The sequence below is a fragment of the Anas acuta genome, chromosome 6 (assembly GCF_963932015.1).
Source record: "Anas acuta chromosome 6, bAnaAcu1.1, whole genome shotgun sequence".
Classification (NCBI taxonomy): Eukaryota; Metazoa; Chordata; class Aves; order Anseriformes; family Anatidae; genus Anas; species Anas acuta.
Genome location: NC_088984.1, coordinates 31,715,854 through 31,733,550, shown reverse-complemented (window position 1 = coordinate 31,733,550; position 17,697 = coordinate 31,715,854). Strand labels below are relative to the sequence as shown.

The following is a 17,697-nucleotide window of genomic DNA, read 5'->3' as shown; positions in this document are numbered from 1 at the left end:
GGCACGGAGACGGAGAAAGCCAGCTTTGATTCACCCGTTTCTAAGAACACAAATTCACCCTCAGATAGAGCTTCAGTAATTTCTTGAAAGTACTGCATAAAACTGGAGATATTAGAGCTATTGAGGGGAAAGCCAGGAACATGATATTTATTAACCAGGGAGATGATACCGGCTTCAGTAAAGCTGCAGAAGGCACGTGTCAAAACTCAGTTGGGCTGTCACTGCCTCTTGGTGACAAGGTGAATTTGAGCTTAATCCCAGCGTGCTGGACACGTGGGTCAGAAACACACTGCTTACCTCACTACTAGGCTGACCCAGTCAATGAACAGAGGGTGATGATGCAGTCATAGCAGGTCTTCTAACCTGCAGCATCTGATCCAGTAAAGACGACGCACAGAAAACCATGAAATATTTTGAAACTGCCTCACCTACACCAAATTAAGGCTTGGTAATTGCAGAACATGCAGACACTGGCTGATAATAAAGCAGGAAAGGGCTATTTTCAACAGAACGAGGGCTTTTCCAGCAAAAGTACTGCAGGGAAAGGATTATGCATGATTTCCTGTTGCCTAAATAGAGCCAAATGAGTGAGATTGCCCTTTGCTTGAAGGGTGATCTTGAGACACAGGCAATGGTACACCTTTGTGTGACTTGTACCTGGACCATGCACAGAACCTTACTCCTGCAGACAAGCAGCTTGGCAGCCGTAATAATTATGGCTCATTTAGCTTCTGCCTATGGTTCCCCTCCTTGTCTTTGAATCTTCTTTGAAGAGTCTGAAGTCAAGGAAAAGATCACCACCATCTGCAGTAAGTCTTAGGGCAGGACCTCAAGTGGGTCAAGTCCATCTTTTCAGTCTTAAAACTTTAACAGCACGAGCTGATGTCTTGTCTATGCTTTAAATAATTGGATTGTCACGTTAGCTGAATCTTGGGTCTTTCTGTAGCAAAACCAGTGAGCTGGCACTCCCGAGTGAAGCAAAACGGGAATTTCTGCCCGGCAAGCAGAGGCATTCCTCAGAAACAACATACATCAAGCAACTTAAAGAAAGATTAAGTTTTATTCAGATGATATCTGAAGGAGTTTCCATTCTCACGTCAATGATGAACACTTTTATTACCAGGGAGAGGCTGGTTAATCTTTAACCAAGAATTTACAATTCTTAAAACAAACAACACAACTTCAGAAGCTTCATGAGATCTTCTTTTTATTCTGGAGTGTGTTTTTTTTTTTTTCTTTTTTCTTTTTCCCCTCCCTTTAAGCCATGAACACCACCAGATTGATGGCTGTGTTACGAAAGAAAGAAAGAGTTGGGCAACGTGAACTACCCCATAAATCCATACGGCTAAGATCACCCCTGGACACGGCACAGGGGAACTCAGCCAAAAACCCAAGCTGAGGGAAGGGGTCAAAGTCATTCCCTACGTGATCTGAGCACTTTTCAGCACAAGTTGGACCTCAGGCCACTAATTTATTTCAAAACCAGGGTGGACCAAGTGGCAGGTACCTGATGCCACCATTTCACGTAACAGCACCTTAGAGGGAATACTACTCTAACTCATGCTGAGAAACTTGATGTGCTCAGCTGGTGGAAAGATCCTAAGTCTCAACATACTCTTAAAGTGGATCTTGGCCCCATTCCTCAGCCTCCTAATGCATACTCATAACCCCAACTCATAACTCGTTCAGCCTCTCTAGGTAGTTAATAGGATTTGTTACGAGGTAGAAATGTGATTCCTCCGAGGTGCAAAATTACCACTCACGGTTCCTGCTGTAAGAACGAAAAATGTATGCATACACCAATGTTTTCAGAAAGCTTGAATGGAAAACCCTTTCATGTCAGAAGTTTATTTTTATTGGTAAAATATTAAATAATATACAGAATTAAAAACTGCACTTACACTTCTGAGAAGAAATAATTCTTGGACAAATTATATGCTTGTTCCTGAGATTCCCTACATTTATTCCAGTAGCTGTGCACTCAAGACAGTACAAACCTTTATAATATAATCCTTTTCACAAAGTATTACAAAGTTTCTGCAGCTTTTTTTATTTATACACACATACAGACTCACACTCTCACATGGCTGTACAACACTCACACATGTACAGAGTACACACATACAGATGTGGAACCATATGTATGCATGTACGCTAAGGAGAAAAAAATAACAAGTCCCATAGTTCAGTCTACAGCGGCAAAACTCTTTAGCAGGGGGATGCAGGTTTACATTGGGGTTGCTCACATGCACCACTGTGATTGTTTCTGAACTCCAATTTAACAGCACGTTCCAAGGGTTTTGGAATAAAGTCGGATTTTTATTCTTTTAGATTCCTCAATTTGAGTTCAGAACATCTGTTGCAGAACTAAAAATCATAACCTGGGAGAAAACTTTTTGTTGTTGTTGTTGTTTTTCATTTGCCAGATTACTCACCAAATCTTATCCTGCTCCAGAAAATGACCGATGTCCAGTTCGGCACTAGAGCGGGCAGAGTGCATCCCCGCACGAGTCACGAAGATGCTGACAAACGGGTCAAGACCTGACAGCCTGAAATAGCGCTCACAAGATCTCACATGCTTTGCTACGATCCCACTGCTTCAGTGCGGTCCCCGTTCGCGGGAGGACCTGAACAACCTGCGGGAGGTTGCCCGAATTTGGCCCTAGGAGTGTGACCCCGCGGGCAACTGCGACAGTCGCCCACTGAATACATTTTTCTACTTGAACTCAAACAGTCCAATCTGGGAAATTATTTTGGCAATCTGTCAGAATGGGATATAGTCTCCTCACCTTTGCTGTTATTAAAAAGAAATATCTTAAATAGAAATTTAGAAGACAAAAGTGGCCACTGTGCATGCGCAGTAACTGCCTTTCAAAGAATGTCAATGGGATTTTTATTACGTACCTAAATACATATTTACAGAACAGCGGTTTCAATCTACTGGGGTGGAAAAAAAAGGCATTAAAAATACACTATATATAAATATGTATGATATGTAAAACAAGTCCCATCTAAACGTATATAAGACAAGGACAACTCTAAAGAAGCTTTTCTGGTCTCTCAGGTAGATAAAGGACATGAGTCCTGTAATTCTTACGCGGGCAAATCTCTCCCATCAGAGTAAATGGCAGTTTTGCCCTAGCTAAGAGCTTAGGCCTAATCCAAAATCCATCATCAAAGTCACAAGAGTCTCCACTGAGTGGGTTTTGGATCAGACCAACCGATCTTTTTATTTTTTGTTATTTTCAATAAACATCAATATTAAGTGCTTATTTAAGAGGAAAAAAAAAAAAAGCTGCAATTACAAAAGAAAATGAAGGAAGAGGCAAGAACACATTTGTCCTTATTTCAGACCACTGGATGTGTTTCAATGTCAAATAAAAGCCAGAGTTAAGGTCTGGGCTTTAGCCTTAACTTACAGTTTCTCACCTTTTGTCAGTCAATCTTAATTTACATGGTTACTTGATGCTTATCTTTGAATGTATTTAAGATACAGAATTTCATTTCACTGATTTGTATTGACTGAGGAAAGAAAAAGTAAACCCTTGTACATTAATAAGACGTCAGGGAAAGTATTGCACTTGAACAGAAAGATAACCCCAAAAGGTGGTTTTGTCTATTTTTTTTTTTTTAAACTAATGTAAGCAAATCATCCATGTCTGCAATGAGCATCTTTAGAAAGCAAGATCCAAGAATGAAGCATACGAAGGAAATTTGGGGTCAGTAACCCCCACCCTGGAATACAACAGTAGTAAAACTTTTTAAAGCATTTTCTTCCAACAGGAAAAAAAAGTTATATGACTTTTTTTTTTTTTTTTTAACTTTACAATTTTTAAATCTTTCTAAACATTTGCATTAAAAGTTTCCAGTTTCTCATAAAAAGATATACATTTTAGGAAAAAAAAAATACAACCAGAAAATAAAACCAACTAAAAAGGCAAATATACAGTATTATAATTACATCACTGTGGAGTCATCTCTGAAGGTACCCTAGGTCTTTAAAGTGTTACAAAGAGTACGTACCTTAATATTTTTTTCTCAAATCAACTATCTTTTTTTCTTTTTCCTGTTTTTAATATAAAACTACACTTGAGTACAAAAATATGTAAACAGACTGTACAGCCAATGAACAAAAAACCCCCAAAAAACAAAAAACCCTAGACAGCCCAAAGCTACAGGAGATAAGAGCAGGCCCAGACTTAAAGCTAAGAGAAGGAAAAGGGAGAGAAAGAGAAAACAACTGGAAACCAGAGGAAACTGCTACATGACAGAGGAAGTGAACACGTTCAAGCTCTGAGAACACTTGACAATTAGTCAAATAATTGATCACAGTTTCAGAATCTGAACTACTACAAAAAATAACCAGAAGTCCTTCCCTTGTTACAGCGTGTTCAGAAGCGAACATCCATTTCCAGTAAGTAATGTCAAATCCCAGTAAGTGCATAGTCGGGGATTCAGTGACCTCTACCCCTTCAAGAAGCTTTTCTTATTCCATGTCACTTGAGGTAAAACTAAATGGCCCAATTTACTGCCAACTGGCCTCTTTGTGCCAACAGTGGAGTCATGCTGTCCCCTCTGCCTTGCAGGAGGCTCCCGTATTTTACCCTTGATGGATAATACAGACTACAGGCTACTGGTACGCGCATACTGCCAAGCACGAGGGATTAAGGCTGCTACACCAACGCACGTGAATTCATGCTCACCGCCGAACCCCACTGCCAAGTGCTATCAACCTTGGACCTTGCCATGCTGTACCAAGGAGCAAGTAAGGCCCTGATTTAACAAATTAAGCACATGGTTAATGGTAAAGCTGCCATGCACTTCAAAACCAAATCGAAGGGGTCCACATGGGGCTCAAGGTGTGCTCCTATACTTGCTTGGCGCAGTGGGCTGAGTCAAATGGCTGCTGCAGGAAGGAAATTTCGGCCACCTTCAGCAAGCTTTGGGTCAAGCTGCTGCCCTTCTCCCAGTGGAGAACATGTAACACAACACCCTCAAGACATGATCTGATTAACTTCATCATCATTCACTCTGTAAAATACTTCATGTACTGCTAGTGAATACACCATAGTATTTTTTTTTTTAATTGCAAATAATATTGGGATTTACTACAGCAGTGTATATCTTTGCTGAAATGGTTACTGCTGTCCTCCCATCAATGAAGTCCCATGATTTTTATCTGAAGTTTTTAGAGCATGGGGGTGCATGGACAGCTGTACTCCCAGACGGGGATCCACGTGAGAAGACCAGTAACCACCTTTCCGAGGGCTGGAAGTGAACTGGAGTAACTGGGAATGTTGTTGTTTGAGCCTAGAATAGAAACCGGTAATGTTCTCCTTGTCCTATCCTTCAGCACAGTTCTTAACGGGATGAATGGGCACACATCTGTTGTCAAGCAAATTCTGCCTCCTCTCTACCTAGCTCCTGGTTTCTGCTCCCATGTCCTCTCTGTGGCCGCTGTGACCCCAAGCCCAGAGGGACGGTGGGTGGCTTGAACCCCGTGGGAGATGCGCTGGGGACCAGACCTCCTCCCCTGCCCGCACCCTCAGATGCTGCACCCGTGCAGGGTAAATAACCAGACCTGAAAGTAGGTCACCAGCCTGCCAGGAAAGTACCAAAACAATACTGCACTTTTCACCCAAGCGTGCCAGCTAATAAAGCCCCGCAGAGGAGAACGAGCTCACCCCAGCCTCAGAGGTGAACCTGCCCCACAACATCACCCCCCGGCGGGTTTTTCTTTGCTCCATGTCAACGATTCAGGCGGCGTCACAGTCAAGCAAAGTCCAACGCTGTGCTGGTTGGGACCAGCGCCGAGACCAGCTCTGGCTGGAATGCACTTTGCTAGGGCAATGCCAGCCCTTCCCACTCCTAACGCCAGCTTTCTGCAGAAAATCTCATAGCTAAATACTAAGACAGCCTTCCCTCCCAGCTGAGCTGCAAAACAGGGCGCGGGGGGGACCGGGATCTGCCTTGCCATGTCGTACAAGAAGAGATTTTTACTTTGGGTTGGTTTTTGTCGTGCATTCTGAAAGGGCAGGGAAAGATATCACGAATGACATCATGAACTTTCAAAATGCATTAGAAAAAGGCACATATACAATAAAGCATATATCTAATTATACAATACCATAGATATAAATATACTTTCTCAAAATCTCCAGCTGCTCTTGACCGCATGCCATCACCACCATCCACCTTTGTTCTGAAAGGACACTAAGCCAAGCTAAGATGCACATTTCTAGCGCCAAAGCCAATTTCATCACACTTTTCCTAAAAACCTCAAGTTGAGTTTAGGTGATTCAGGAAACAGTGCAGACTCCTTTCTCCCTCATTATAATATAATGCACAGAAACAGGTAAGTAAAGGAATATCATCTAGTGAAGGAACCGTGTTACTGCTGCTCCTGTCCTTGGCTGAAATATGCACCTTTCCCTAAACTGTCTCCAAAGTTTCTCTCAGGAGGAAAGATTGTTTTCTGGCTTCTTTCAATGTATTCTCAAGTATGAAAAAAAAAAAAAACAAAACAACCCAACAACAAAAAAACAGCTCAGGACCCAGACAACAGTAATAATACCCTATTAAAGATCATTTTTGAAGGGTTTGGTTGAATTCATGGCCTCCTCCTCTGCCTGACAGCTGCAATTTAAGAACACCCTTGTAAACAGAGAAATTTTGAAACTCTTTAAAATTGAGAATTTCTTCACTTTTAAGTAAATATACTTTATTTCCATGTGGTTATTATGTGAGCTGTCCTCTCAGACCGTAGAAACTACTACCACAAGAAAAAAAAAAAAAGGCCAATTTACAAACTTAGATTCTCTCTAATACAGACCAATAGAGGTTAATGCCTAGACACCTTTCACATCACTTCATAGATGGAAGCACTTTTTAAGGAGAAAAAAATTGTTTTAATCTCATAAGTTACTGAGTAAAGAGCTGGCTTTCCTGAAAAACGCTATATATTTTGATGTGCACTCCTAACTGATTGCAAAGAAAGGTGGCTGTAAAATTCATTGGCCATAACAGCAGATATATAGATAATGCCCTTTGCTCCAAGAACATGGATCATATCAAGAAGAGAATAAGCAGGCACACTTCTATTTAAATTAATAGGCTTGTACTACTCTAAATTGAGTCAGAATCTTGCCATTTTGGATGTAAAAAGAAGTGAAAGGGCTTACTGGCAGGGATGTTTGCAGAAATGGCTTTTTTTTTTTTATAATGAAAATGGGGAATGTTTGCAGAAAGCCAATTCTAAATTTGCAAATGCATGTTTTTAACTGGAAACCCAATTCCAAGAATTTCAAGAGAGTCCAGTAAAAATCAGCCAGGTTTGATTTCAAACACCAAATACTTAGAACAAATGGATCTGCAGGCCAAGGCTTATCTACTCGAATTCCTAGTACACTTTTACTAATGGATTTGACAAAACTCAAGAGCTTTTCTTAGCAAAGTGCAGAGAACGAGCAAGAAACAGAACAAAAAAAAAAAAAAACACCAACTCAAAGGCCCCAGATTTGCACACACCCATGTAGGGGCAAAGTGATTTATACAAAACTCTATTAATTTTACCTAGATCAACTAGGCACCTGATTTTGAAGAACTGAGGACTGCCTTTTTTTCCCCTACTCCCAACAAAAATGCCAAGTGGGAATTCAATGCTAAAAATATATACTAGATATACTAGTTGAAAGCTTGGTTCAAAACTTCAACTGGAATTTAGTCTTTCTTCCTTCCCTAGTTTTAGGATGAAAAACTTCAGTGAGCCCTAAGAAAACCCTAAGAAAAGGACGCTGATACTAGAAATTAATGCAACCATTCAGCTTCTTGCTCTCTAAAAAATACAGCTTCTGGAAGGTGACAAACAGTGAGTGCCCTCCCCACTGTGTCTCCCATCCTCTATTTTCATGATACTAGGACAGGGCACTGCTCACAAACCAATCTTGAGTGCTGCCATTGGAACAAGAAGTTGGGCTTGACTGAAGCCAGCTACAAAACCACCGAGCCTCCCTGTCTCATCTTTTAAACATCTCCAGCATATACACTGCAGGAGGTATCAATGAATCATCAGCGACTGAAAGTGCACACTCACAAACTGTGGGTATAATCACAGTCAACTTATTTGTGGATACACAAACGATGCTCCTCCTTTCCCTGTTCCTCTGGTTTTCCATACATAGGCTTTTTTTTTTTTTTTTTAAACACTTTCTCCCTAATGCTAGCTATTCCAAGAAACCAAAGCCTGTTCTTTCCACTGACCAGAGGGAAGAATGGACTGTTCCCCCCCCAAGACTGAAAGTGATTCTTGGCCACCCTTTGCTCTTGCACATACATGGGGCTATCTGGAGTTCCATACAAGCCTAGTGACCTTCAAGCCCAGCACCTTTCCCTTTGCACATGGTTCTTAGAAAACCCTTGCTGCCTCGGAAGAAGTCGCAATCACCTTCCCTCTCCCCTACCCTTGTTTTGTGACACGCTGTAAAAGCAACTCCCTTTTTTTTTTTTGATTTCCAACCAGGATGATGCAGAATGCAGCCAGCCACCTCCTAAGCCAACCTTCCTAGCTCTAGACAATCACCCATACAAAACCTAAGCGCTGCCCTCCAGCACGTACCCCTTTTTCTCCTGCACAATCTCCTTCGGTTACACCAAGTGCAAGAAAAGGAGAAAGGGCTGGAGGTTGTTTGCCTGAGTTTCCTCTGCATTAGAAAGAAGAAAGAAGGAGGGGGAGGAACCCAACGACATTAAGAACAATGTTGGGAATAGGTCTTTAAATCTGTCTCTCCAAAGCCCGTATATTCCCAGCCTTGATAGCTCTCACATTACACAAGATGACATTTCTCTCCATATTGTATTATAATTAATAGGCTACTGCAAGACTTTACCAGCTCCTACTTAATAGCATTTCAGTGCTGGGAAGCAGTCATCAGGTAATCTGGCCATGATCTACTGTATCCTTTCTAAACACAGGTTCTAGCTGCCAAGAATGTCACCATAAAAAGATTTCAATCGATACCACTCAGCTCCTTACTTTCAAATGCTCCAGGTCTAGGAAGAGAAGAAAAAACCCAGTACCCTCAAAACAAACAGCAAACTGGCATGTGCATAGCGTACGCAGATTGAAGCGAGCAGATGGGAACTCATTATGGCCTGATCTTGCTCTCTTCTTTTATACTTTAGTAACTTCATACTTTGGAAAAGGTCTCGCCAAGTGCATGGGGACTACTTGCATGGAGAGGGTTAAACCCATGCATTTCTTTCCATTCTCAAGCTGCGCTCTTGTTGCCAAACAACAACATTTCAATTGTGATTGGTACAAACAGTTGGGTTGCAATGGCAATCTGTCACGTAGGTTTAAGCCCAGTTTTTACTGCTGCAACCTGCAACTTGGGTGGTTGCTGGCTTTGCTACTTTTTGGGAGAGAAAGAAAGGAAACAAAACAGATTGGTCGTTTTTCTTTCTTTTTTTTTTTTTTTTCTTTTCTTGTCCAGTCTGTAGCTCAAGGAATTGCTCTGGAGTTTGTTTCTTTATTTGTTTTCTCTACAGCAAAATTAATAAATTATAAAAATGAAGTCTGTGAATTGAAATCAAAAGCACAGCACCTGCATATCTCCATGCATCAATTTCTAAAGAAGTAGGGAAGTTCATATGAGATCTGTTTGTTTGCAAGGCTTGTGGGCTCTCCAGGAGCAAAGGCTATCTAGCAAAACCTGCACTTTCACCCCTAAATTAAAGAAGAATTGATGACAAGAAAACAAAGGGAAATCACTGTTTCAGCAAATAAGATGTCAGCAAGAGGAAAAAAAAACAACAATCGAGGCTCAGACCTTGACGTAGCTGAAATAGTTGGGTTAGTTCCATTAAATTCAATGGAGCTAAGAGGATTAATGCTGGCTGACGATCTGACTCCTAGCGTTTTCTCAGCTGCAAGTCTCAAGTTTAGGCTGTTGCCAAGAGGTTAACACTGTGATAATAGAATGAGAAAGTATTTATACAGGTATATATAGATATATAATTATATTTAAAGAACACTTTGCTACCAGTACTTTTGTCATTTTAAAATCTGTAATTTTAAAACAAAATTATTTTAGAAGAGCAGCAGAACCTCTTGAGTAAACTACAGACTCTCTCGCCCACTCCTAGGCCACTTACTGTCCTAGAAGCAACTTTAAATGTTATTTGCAAATGATATTTCTTAAACCATAGGGTGCAACTAAATATGTAAGGCTCCCAAGGGTCTCTAAGAAGCCAGTGAGTCAACACATAGGCATGGAGTAATGGCAAATCAACAATTCTAAAAAAGGTGCTTCATAAGTTAAGGAAAATAAAAGTACAGAGCCTCAGACTTACCACAGAAGGCCCTCAGGACTTATGAAACTAAACTGCTGTTACGTGGTACAGTGTTAAGACATACATTTCTTTTTTTTTTTTTTCCTTTTTTTTTTCTTTACCTTCTAGAGGGGCAACACACACTGAACCCAGAAAAGCAGCTCACCCTAGAAAGTAATTTTGAAAAGAATATTGACTTTGATTCGTGCTCCTAAATCCCTAAACAGTTTTGCTTTAAATGCAATTGTTCATTCTGCAGAATAAAGATCCCCCAGTCTTCTCCAACCACCAAACCCCCCACCGTATCTGCACATTTGAAAAAGGCTCTCCTCTGAAATGTTTCTACCTATTTGTCTGAAATTATAAATGAGCGGCAACTCATCGTGACTTTAAAGCACCTAGCAGGGTTGAGCAACATCCCAAAATAGGACATGATACACAGCTGATTGAGACAGAAACAGACTGCCTTTCAACTCCCACAGAAAGCAAGTCAGGTCACTCACCAAGAAGTGACAGCAACAACAAACCCTTCTTTTATCCCTTCCCTTCCTTCTTTCCATTCTTAAGCTGGGCAGAGCAAATGAGGTTGGGTCCACAAAAAAAAAAAAAAAGGTTAATAATAATAATTAAACAACAGCAACAACAACAACAACAGCAACAACAACAAAATAGGCGCATCAATGTCTGAGGAAAAGTGGGATTGTAAGTGCAGTATTTCTTCATGTGCAGTTCTTCTACTTCATAAGAGTCCCCTTTGGATGAGAAGGCCTAGTGGAATGTGTGCTCCCCTCGGACAATGTGCGACGAGAACTCATAGCGGTCCTGGCTTCGGTAGCCACAGATGTTGCACTCTAGCGGGTCCCGGTAGCCGTGGCAGCCCATGTGGATGGTGTACATGACATGGTCCAGGAAAAGAACGCGACAGTGCTCACATTTGAAAGCCCTAATCTGCTCCCCTTCTCCATTGATGACCTTGTAGATATCCTTTAAAGAGCCCTTAGAAGCTTTGGTGGCATCCAAAGCCTTGGCGTCCTCCTTCATATAAGCCGGGCTTGGCTTCCTCTTGGGATTTAAGGCAGAGTTTCCTTGGTAGGACTGGCGGTCTTCGTGGCTGCTCTCTGAGTCAGTAGAATCCAGGCAGCTATTGCTGGGGGAGCCCTCTCTATCCTGGGTTCGACTCTTTGGTCTGATGAGGGAGATCGGGCCATCCATGTTGTTCTCGTGACTGTCAGCTGTTTCCCTGCTGATGGGCCTTTCTATCCTGTTCGGATGATAGACCTGAGCGTAAGCCGAGCTGATGACCGGGGCCACCTCTGCAATTGTGCTTGATGTGTGCTGCATCAGGGGGTGAAGTGCCTCAGCTCCAAGGTAGGTGATTGCATTGTTGATGGCTTGGTCCATCATGTGAGACTGCATCAGCTCAGCCTCCTTCTCATAGGGTAGGTTCATATCAAAGTGAATATCTGGATAGCCAAATCTCATGAGCTTTTCACCTAAGGGACAAGAGCAAATCAGTGAGAAACATCAATGTAATCGCTCCACGGTTTTACTGTACAAGGGGTGGGGAGGGACAGAAACACCTGGCTTGAAGCAGAATTCATTCCAGAGCCCAAAATTTGCCTCCTTCTTGTTAACAGAGCTCGTACAAAGTTTCTGTCTTGAGATGGGTAAAACAGCACCATCACCTACAGCTTTATTGTTATTCTGGGTGAAGCAAGCAGCTGCAGTGACCTCCAGACCGCTTCCAAACCTTCCAGTAGGCCTCCCTGTGCTCACGCTTCCAGTTAGAAAACACATGTGAATAGGGAGAAAATGGGATTGTAATGCTGAAGTCAATGAAGCTTTACCAGTTGATACCTTTAGACATACTCTCCCCAAATTAAAGGAGGCAGTAACACCTGCCCCCCCGACTCTACAGTGCCTCATACCTACCTTACATCAGGGCTGCATAATCACAAGTTTAAGTAACAGCTACAGAGGGCTGGCAAGGTGGGGACCTAACACCTTTAGAGCCACAGTTACGCAAATCCTTCATCCAACAGAAAAACAATATTAAAATGTGACTACACTTGAAGACAGAATGCAGCAAATAATGTGATCACCTGACATCTTGCGTTCAGGGTAAAGCATTTTTGCAGCTCATCCCCTCAAAACAAGAAACAAAGCCTTCCCCAACATTTGGGGATGAAGAAAAGGACAAAAAAAAAAAAACCTTCAAGTGGCTGTCTAGGCAGGAAAGCAGAATAGAGAAACCACATGTACAGCTTAGTTTCATTTAGTAAAAGGCAAAAGCATCTTTCATTGACATCGGATAAATAAATGTATAATGATGATGAAAGCTGGCTGATTCATTACTATGTGAATCCAAATTTAAATCTTTGTAGCCTTTTAAAATCAATGGCGTTACAGATACACAAAACCAGAACCACAAACTGGTAAATTATGCTAGTCACAGGGCACGTTGTGTATGGCAGATCTCCTTTGAAGTTACAAAATCACAGCTACTTACATCAGGGCTCAGCTTAGCAGCACTGCTTTTCCAGTGACGGCTTTAGTGTGTTAGTTAGTACAAGGAAAGTTCATTTAACAGCTCTTCTTAACTAAATATAAAAGATTATATGCTTACTGCATGCATAAAAGATATACACACTCACATGTTCACGCATTAATATTAGTTAATTGTTAAGAGTTAATTTTTGAAACTGATTTTACAAGTCTGATAAATAATTTTGGTGGGTTTTCATTGCCTTTGTTACTTTTTGGTGCCTTGGAACATAAAAGCACACTATTCTTCAATAGTGTAAGCTAATCAATTCAGGGAGTCACTACATACAATGGGTTTGGCTATCCAAGCATTACAAAAACTCAAAAATCTTGTGTTACCTTTTGCCAAAATTGCTTGGAACAAAATGTGTATAAACCAACATAAGACAGAAACAGAACTGTAATCCCAAATCTCTTCCAAATAGCATTAGTACATTTCAACATAGCTATCATTCAGCATTTTATTTTTGACTATAATAATTCATCCCATTTAGTATGGCTTATCTTAAAGTGATGCACGAAGAGGGAAATAATTTCACATTACCCATGGAACAATCAGGTTATCCTTGGAGATGATGCATCACTTTTGCTTGGGAACTCAGCCCTGATTAGCAAGGTAATTAAATGCAAGTTTAAAGTGAGGCACGTGAATATTCCTACTCTCTGGCAGCACTGTTCATGTGCTTCTGATTAGGGACCACGTTTGTATATCTCATTATAGTTCCCTACAGCCAGCTGTGTTACACTTATAGCTCAATGAAAGCAAGCATAACATAGAAAACCATTCCTTTGTTGCACATTAGACATTTGGAGAAAAATAGGGAAGGAAGAACCATACAGTATTGCAGTGATGGCCTTTGTTATCTAATGTGACTTAAGTATGATTCCTGTAGTCCAACATCCCCTTTTAGCATTTCTGTCTTGCTGTCAGTTGCGGCTGTCCTGCCACAGATAGGCTGGGTGACTCTTTAATGGGAGGTGGGTACGGCCCCACTCAAAAGGGAGCAGCTACTTCCCAGGTAGGGCCAAATTGTGACTGGAGGAGAGTTGCAAGAGATGTGGGATGCCTCCGGCACAGTGAGAGAAAGAAAAGGAAATGGAAGAGGCTGCTGCACTCTGACACCCACTCAGGCCAACTGTATCACCCCTGTGATGAATAGGTAATTGGATCTGGTGAAAAAGGGTCCAATCCAGTCTCCAAACATGCTGTCAGTCCTTTGTAAGCTAGATAGATCAAGAAATAGCACCTGTCCTTTACGGGCAACTTGGATGAACAATGCAGACCTTATTTTGATTCTTTTTACCTTCCATATTTAGCAACTCCACCAGACAGCAGAGTAGAGAAAATAGTAAGTTGCCAGTGATCTGAATTATTCATTCCTTTAATTATGCTTCAAAGATGTCAGAGCCTTAAAAATGGCATGTGACACACAACAGTAAAATAAATGCTAACATGGAGAGAAGGGGGCATAAAACAGCGAGCTCAGAAGAAACATTAGCAAACCAATCCAACATGGTTTTCTATTTCAGCTCCTCTTCAGCCAAAGCTGGACTTAAAACTAACTAATCAGATTCATCATTTTTAATTTCTTCAAAACTATGCTCAAATTCTACGCATCCTTATCCTACGTTATGGAAATGGAAGAAGGAATTCTCCACTGTGGTCATCTTACCATATGACATCCAAAAAAATACCCCACAAAACAGATATGGCAAACTAGATCAAGGAATACGGACACATCTGTCCTGTGTACCTGCAGTCCATTTTGTCAAGTATCTACAGCAACTGCAGTGTCAGAAACTTTGGATAAAGCTGTAAGAAACCTTGGAGAAATCAGATACAGAATTTACCACTGGGTACATTTCTTCCTGACCCCCATTAACTAGAAGCTGACCAACTCTGAAGCAGGTTGATCTTCATCTGTTCTGAGATGCCTGCACATTTTTAATTCTTACTATAACAACTGTGGTCTTATCGTAAGATGTATAAATGTCTTCTTTTGTATCCTGCCAAGTTCTTAACCTCAATGACAGTCTGGGACTGTGAGTACAACATTCAAATTAAGACTACATGAATCTGCTTCATGTGATCAGCTTGAAGATAGCTTTAAACGCCTGGCTCTCCATAGAAAGAGAGGCAAAAAGTATTCAGACTGCTGCGTATCTTAAGTTATATTTCTGCCTCCACTATCTCAACGGAGCTAGCAGGACTAGTACCTCAGTGACAGATATATAACCAAGTTCCTCAATCAGAAATTAACTCTCTTTGCCGTATGCTGCTTCCTCTCCTCCCGAAATTTCAGCGAAGAGTAGAGACTGTGGTCCATAACCAAGGTCCCTTGGAGACTGCTGATCAGAAAGAGCAGTAAAGCATTGATAGATGTAGCATGCAAAGATTTGAGCTTACGCTTACATGACCTTCTCATAAACACCATTAAGTTGTTTTGGACAAGTGCCATACTTGCAGTATGCACAGGAAAATTTCCTGCAAGCAAGAGAACCATTACAAGTTCTTCCTGATAGAGTTGAACAATATTTCATTGGGGAGAAAACGGGAAGAAAAGTGAGGTCATGGTGAAAAACAAAGGTAGCAAAGCAGAGAGACTGCTGGTTTTCAGCTCAGACAGTGCTGCCAGGAAAGATTAGAAATTGCAGAAAAATACAATACAGTAAATATGAAAGAGGACACTTTTCCCCTACAGCTGAATCTGGATAAAAAGCTGCATGCCACGTGAAACCCCAAGTTCCTAGCCTCAGAAAAATGGAATAACAAAGTCATCTGTTATGCCTATAAATGAAACAGGTTCATCTTAAAACAAAGAAATATACCATACTGAAGAGAGTAATAAAAAGTTTTAGCATATCTCACACAAGGACTTCCGAGCAGTAAGTTTGCCTTTTAAGACAGTAACAACATATGGCCAAATGCACGTTGAGTGGACAAATAAAATAACCTTCCTGGTCTAAAAAAAGAGGTCATCATCTACAGCTTCCAAAAATTGATTGGATTTATATCATATTCAGTTGTGAAGGACATTGTTAAAGTTTTACTTTAACAAGTAAAACTATGCTGTTTCTGACAGCAGCATAGCTACTCCAAAATTTAAGGGGGAAGGGAGAGAGGTCTCCAGTCCTCCCAGATGAATTCTGTAGCCCCAGAAAAGGTAACTTTTAGGAGGTGTTGTAAATACAATTATGTCTACATCTGTGGACAGCTTAAGGGAAAAAAAGGGGGAAAAAAGGCAAGAGTGAGAGGTGCGAACTGCCCTTCTTCCAAGGCTGCAATGGGTCTGATGTCTAGTACATCAATTTAAAGTCAGCATGGGTTAACTATTTCACTGTTGATCACAATATGCAGGAAAGTACAGCACTTGCTGAGACAACACTAAGGAGATCTGTTATGATGGAGCTATGTTTACTGTATCACATAGTTGGATTGGGCTTGTCAGTATAGAGCCCCACTCCTGTTGTCACCCTTTTCAACCATAACTAGTGCTACAGCAGTAGATTAAAGCATCCTCTGGTTCTTACTAGCTGTACAGTAACTCATTTCAGAGCACTCAAAGACAATAAAATAAGAATTAAGCTTTTATCTCAGGAGGACTAATAACAATATAGGAAAAAAAACCTGAACCCTTGTAGCATTTCTTGTGTGGGTTGGATTGTTCCTGACCTAAGCCAGGCTTAGAAGGAAAAGAAAGGACATGAAAATTTTTAATCAGTGCATGGAAGAAGCCTCGCACTGGTATTTTTTGGCATGGGCAGATGACCGAGAGCAGCCAGGTCAGTGTGTCAGCACCCCTCAGGTGAGGAGCTGCATGCTGTTAGCCCCCTACAATTCAAAACCATGTGGGTTAGCTTAACATCACCCTCAGTGGTGATTTAACAAATCCATCTGAATCTCCATTTAACTGAGGGGCAATGACTTTCCCAAATTGCTGTCTTAATTGCCTACAGCCCTCTGGATCCTCTCTCCATAAGTGTCCTCAGTGTAGGCAGAATGAGTATTCGACACCTTTAAAATCTGTATGACTGTCCTTACAGGGAGTGAGTGTGGAAAACACACATTACATTAGGTCAGAGTCTAGCAGCATACACTTACCCCAAATAATTTTCTGTCCTACCTCCCCTCCTAAGTAGTTTAACACTGCCTCAATAGCTGTGAAAATTACCTTTAGCTGGACCTCAAGTAAAATTGTCAATACTGTCTCCTGTTACTAGCAGAACAATTTTAAGATGTCAAGATACAAAGCAAAATACAAATTTGGGGGCTAGGATTCTAAATTTGGTAACCAAAAGTAATCCGATGCTGTTTTATATTCATTAAGTTTATCAGGTACACAACACTGCACTTGGAGCAAGCACTTCTTCCAATACAAGTGATGTGATTTTGCTTCCCCATGCTGATATTATCAGACCAGTTGTTTCCAACTCTCAGGAATTTAATACAAGTTACAAGTCTTGTGATACTTTTTTTTTTTTTTTTTTAAAACACACACACGTAGATGGACAATTATATGAGTTTTATATTTTACTTGCTGGGTGAAGAGAGGGAAAGATGACAAGTCTTTGTCAAAAAGACAGAGGGTCAGAGAAATGTTTAAAAAAAATGGACTTAAGGCACAGGGAAAAGCTCAAGACCTTCTAATCCATTTTTGTGATTATGAGGACCTCAATTTTGAATAGCCTGGGCTGGCAAAACTAATGCCGTTGTTTGCATAATTTCTTGCTGTGATTTAACCATCTCAGTTGTTGCCCCTCCCCATCACATCCAAGTTCTGAGAGTGCTACTTTTCCCCTTGTTCTTTTGGCTATCGTTCACAA

At 41.0% G+C, this 17,697-nt stretch overlaps 1 protein-coding gene across 22 annotated transcripts in view; it reads right to left on the bottom strand.

Moving 5' to 3' along the window:
- Positions 1-1,805: 1,805 nt before the first annotated feature.
- Positions 1,806-17,697, bottom strand: part of IKZF2 (IKAROS family zinc finger 2) — a 116,107-nt gene continuing 100,215 nt past the window's right edge. For all 22 annotated transcript variants that reach the window (XM_068686365.1, XM_068686373.1, XM_068686368.1 and 19 more), the window contains one exon: positions 1,806-11,822. In XM_068686365.1, the coding sequence (XP_068542466.1) occupies positions 11,098-11,822 (725 nt within the window). In that variant the 3' untranslated portion in view covers positions 1,806-11,097. The remainder of the gene's footprint in view (positions 11,823-17,697) is intronic.